This window comes from Cibotium barometz, chromosome 3 (genome assembly GCF_041138505.1).
Source record: "Cibotium barometz isolate CiBa-2024 chromosome 3, ASM4113850v1, whole genome shotgun sequence".
In the NCBI taxonomy this organism is placed as follows: Eukaryota; Viridiplantae; Streptophyta; class Polypodiopsida; order Cyatheales; family Cibotiaceae; genus Cibotium; species Cibotium barometz.
The window spans coordinates 36,549,321-36,552,470 of record NC_141048.1 but is presented as its reverse complement, the minus strand read 5'-3'; the positions used below and the strand labels follow the sequence as shown (position 1 = coordinate 36,552,470).

The 3,150-nt window shown below is 41.7% G+C and overlaps 1 protein-coding gene across 1 annotated transcript; it reads left to right on the top strand.

Moving 5' to 3' along the window:
- The first annotated feature begins 422 nt into the window (after positions 1–422).
- LOC147640018 (expansin-A1-like) lies at positions 423–2,935 on the top strand. Its single transcript, XM_086776294.1, has 3 exons — positions 423–640; positions 870–1,182; positions 2,052–2,935. The coding sequence occupies exons 1-3, from the start codon at positions 499–501 to the stop codon at positions 2,353–2,355; spliced, it is 759 nt and encodes a 252-aa protein (XP_086632420.1). The 5' UTR covers positions 423–498; the 3' UTR covers positions 2,356–2,935.
- Positions 2,936–3,150: the final 215 nt, after the last annotated feature.

Sequence of the window (3,150 nt, the reverse complement as noted above, 5' to 3'; positions counted from 1 at the left end):
TGCTGCATGATTACTTCATTATAGAGAAGAAAAATAGGATTTTTTTTCTCTTTAGAAAAAGTAAAGAGAGAGGACATATTTTGCATGATTATTTGATTATAGAAAATCTTGTAGGAAAGCTAAAAGGGAAAAAAAAGAGAGAGGACATATATATATATATATATATATATATATATATATTGTGGTGTAATTACACACTTGATTTTTAGAAAAAGCAAAAGGCCCACTGCCCAAGGGATGCAAGTGCAACCAAGGAACAGGCCACTGTTGGGTGTTGGGCGCCCATGTGGGCTTCTTCTGACAGTCCTTTGTTTTCGTATGAATGGCCCTTGTTCCCCCCCCCTTTGTGCAAAGCTGTAAAGCCTGCCACCCTTGTCCCCCACTCTTCAACGCCTTAGATGTATATAACTCAGCTCCTGGCTATGGCTGCCCCAAGCCCCACCTCTTCCTATACAATTACTCGTTTTGTGTGCTTTCGGCCTTTTCATTCATTCATCCATGGCCTCCCTTTCTTTTGCTTTCATCTTCCCTCTCTTGAGCTTCTTCATCTCTGCAGCCCACTCTTCCTACTATCAAGGCTCTGGTTGGAGACAAGCCCATGCTACATTCTATGGTGGTAGTGATGCCTCTGGAACTATGGGTACCACACCTTCAGCCCTTATTCCAATTTCATGTTAAGGTTAATGGAACTTTTGTCTTCATCATTATGCATGATCATTAAGCAGCACAGAATCTGCAGTGCATGCTGCTCTTCCACTTCAATTTTGATCATTAAGCTTGCTTTGCTTGATTAGTTTGTCTAACTTTAGATTTGTTTTAACCTGTTTTGATTTTAAGACTGATTTTGTGAAATGGGTTTTCCAAAACAGGTGGGGCATGTGGCTATGGGGACCTCTACACAGCAGGGTATGGGACAAACACAGCAGCACTGAGCACAGCTCTCTTCAATGGGGGGCTGTCCTGTGGAGCTTGCTTTGAGCTCAAGTGTGCAGGGGACAAGAAGGGGTGTTTGCCGGGCTCCATCATTGTCACCGGGACCAACTTCTGTCCGCCCAACAACGCGCTCCCGAGCAACAATGGGGGCTGGTGCAACCCTCCATTGGAGCACTTTGACATGGCCCAACCTGCATTTCAGAATATTGCAAAATACCAGGAAGGCATTGTCCCAGTCCAATACAGAAGGTGAGGTGGGGGTAATAAACATGTCTATCATTTGTTTGGCTTTTTCAGAGATTATAGTAGGTAGTTGTAGACAGGCTTGATGTTTTTGGGCACCCTGGCCCTTCAAAATTGACGGGTTGCATGAAATATAGCAAGATTTTTTGTATTTCAGTGTAATTTTTTACGAGCATTTTAAAATTTTGCAAGGATTTTATGGTCAAAATGCTCAAAAAGGGGTGTGACGCCCGTCAAAAAGCAACTATGGTTGTAGACAATGGGCGTTCAAAAAGGGGTGTGACGCCCGCCAAAAAGCAACTATGGTTGTAGACAATGGGCATTCTTTTACCACTACATTAGACACCAATGGACTATTTCTAGGTCTTCAAGTTGAAGTCTAAGGCCGGCCTACAAGTTTCAGCCCTGCTTTCACAACCACACTTTACCCCCTTTACTAAGCATTAAGGATCTTTACAGACTCTAGCTATTCTCCCAGATGGGCACGGAGATGGACGCGGGGGGACTGACCATCCAGAGGATGGGCAGCCCCTTTTGTTAGGATTCTCATCCTCGAGGGTGTGCATATGTATACATACATATATATGTATGTACACACACACATGTAAATATATGTATATATACATATATTTACATGTGTGTACATACATATATATATTCATAGCAACGCCAAGTCATATGCTTTCACCACTATTGATCAGAAAGTGTAACATCAAATTCCTATGATGTTTCGGTTTTATAACTAAAACTATAGCAATGTCATTGGTTTTATCAAGGACAAGTTCTAATTTCTTTGAATCATCACTACAGTACATGCCTGTGGACTCTTTGAATGCCATCTCAAGTACTAACTTAGTGGATTGTGGTGTTATCAGGATACCATGTGCGAAGAAGGGAGGGGTGCACTTCACAGTGAATGGCCATTCCTACTTCAATTTGGTGCTGATTACCAATGTGGGTGGGGCGGGAGATGTGCATGCAGCGTCGGTGAAGGGCGAGAGGACAGGTTGGCAGCCCATGTCAAGAAACTGGGGCCAGAATTGGCAAAGCAATGCCAACCTATGTGGGCAGTCCCTCTCCTTCATGATCTCCACAAGTGATGGCCACACAGTCACATCCTTTGATGTGGCCCCTTCCTCATGGCAATTTGGCCAAACCTTCATAGGCCAGAACATGTGATGCATTAATTAACCCTAATCATCATCTAAGTAGACTCTAGCTAAGTATCCATCATTCACTTAGAACTCTAAGCCAGCAAATGTGATGCATTAACAATAATTAGTTATTTAAATAGGGCTCTAATTTTAAGTATTTATTGCTTACATACACCTGCATTACCTATTGTGATCTTACTTTAGTCTTATTTATTTTTTGTATATAAGTCTAATCCATCATTATTAGTAACTTGGAGCAGAAGAGGTTGATAATATAGAGCTTAATCACCTGTTACCCTCTGCCCTTTGTATATATTTTTGCATTTTTCTGCCCCATCTACCAGAGACACACTGAGGCAAGAGGTGAGCTTGTTCATTGCCGCCCATTTATCTACCTCCCCTTCTTTTGCAGAAAATCTGCAGAATATTGCAGATCTCTATATTTGTATGTATAATATGGAGAAATTCTATTTTTTCTAATTTCCATTTGCAGCACCAAATTAGTAGTACAAGGTGCCGATTTTGTAATTTACCAAGTTTGAAGTAAACCATTGTGAAACCCTTTCGATTTTTCAATAAATCTTTTCACGGAGGATTTGCCTTCATTTAAATAAACACTTGAATTCTCCATTAGCACTGGAAGATAATTAATACAGTACCTGGGCTCCTCTGGAGTACTTGGTCGCTGTTGTGCTCACCTCATGGGTCTTCATGCCCTAAGGAAGTAGCGGAACTGTCTCGATGACGAAGCTAATGACAAAAGCGTTTCTTTGTTCGAGTCTCAGAGTGAGCTTTTTCGCTTCCCCAGCTCAAAAAACAA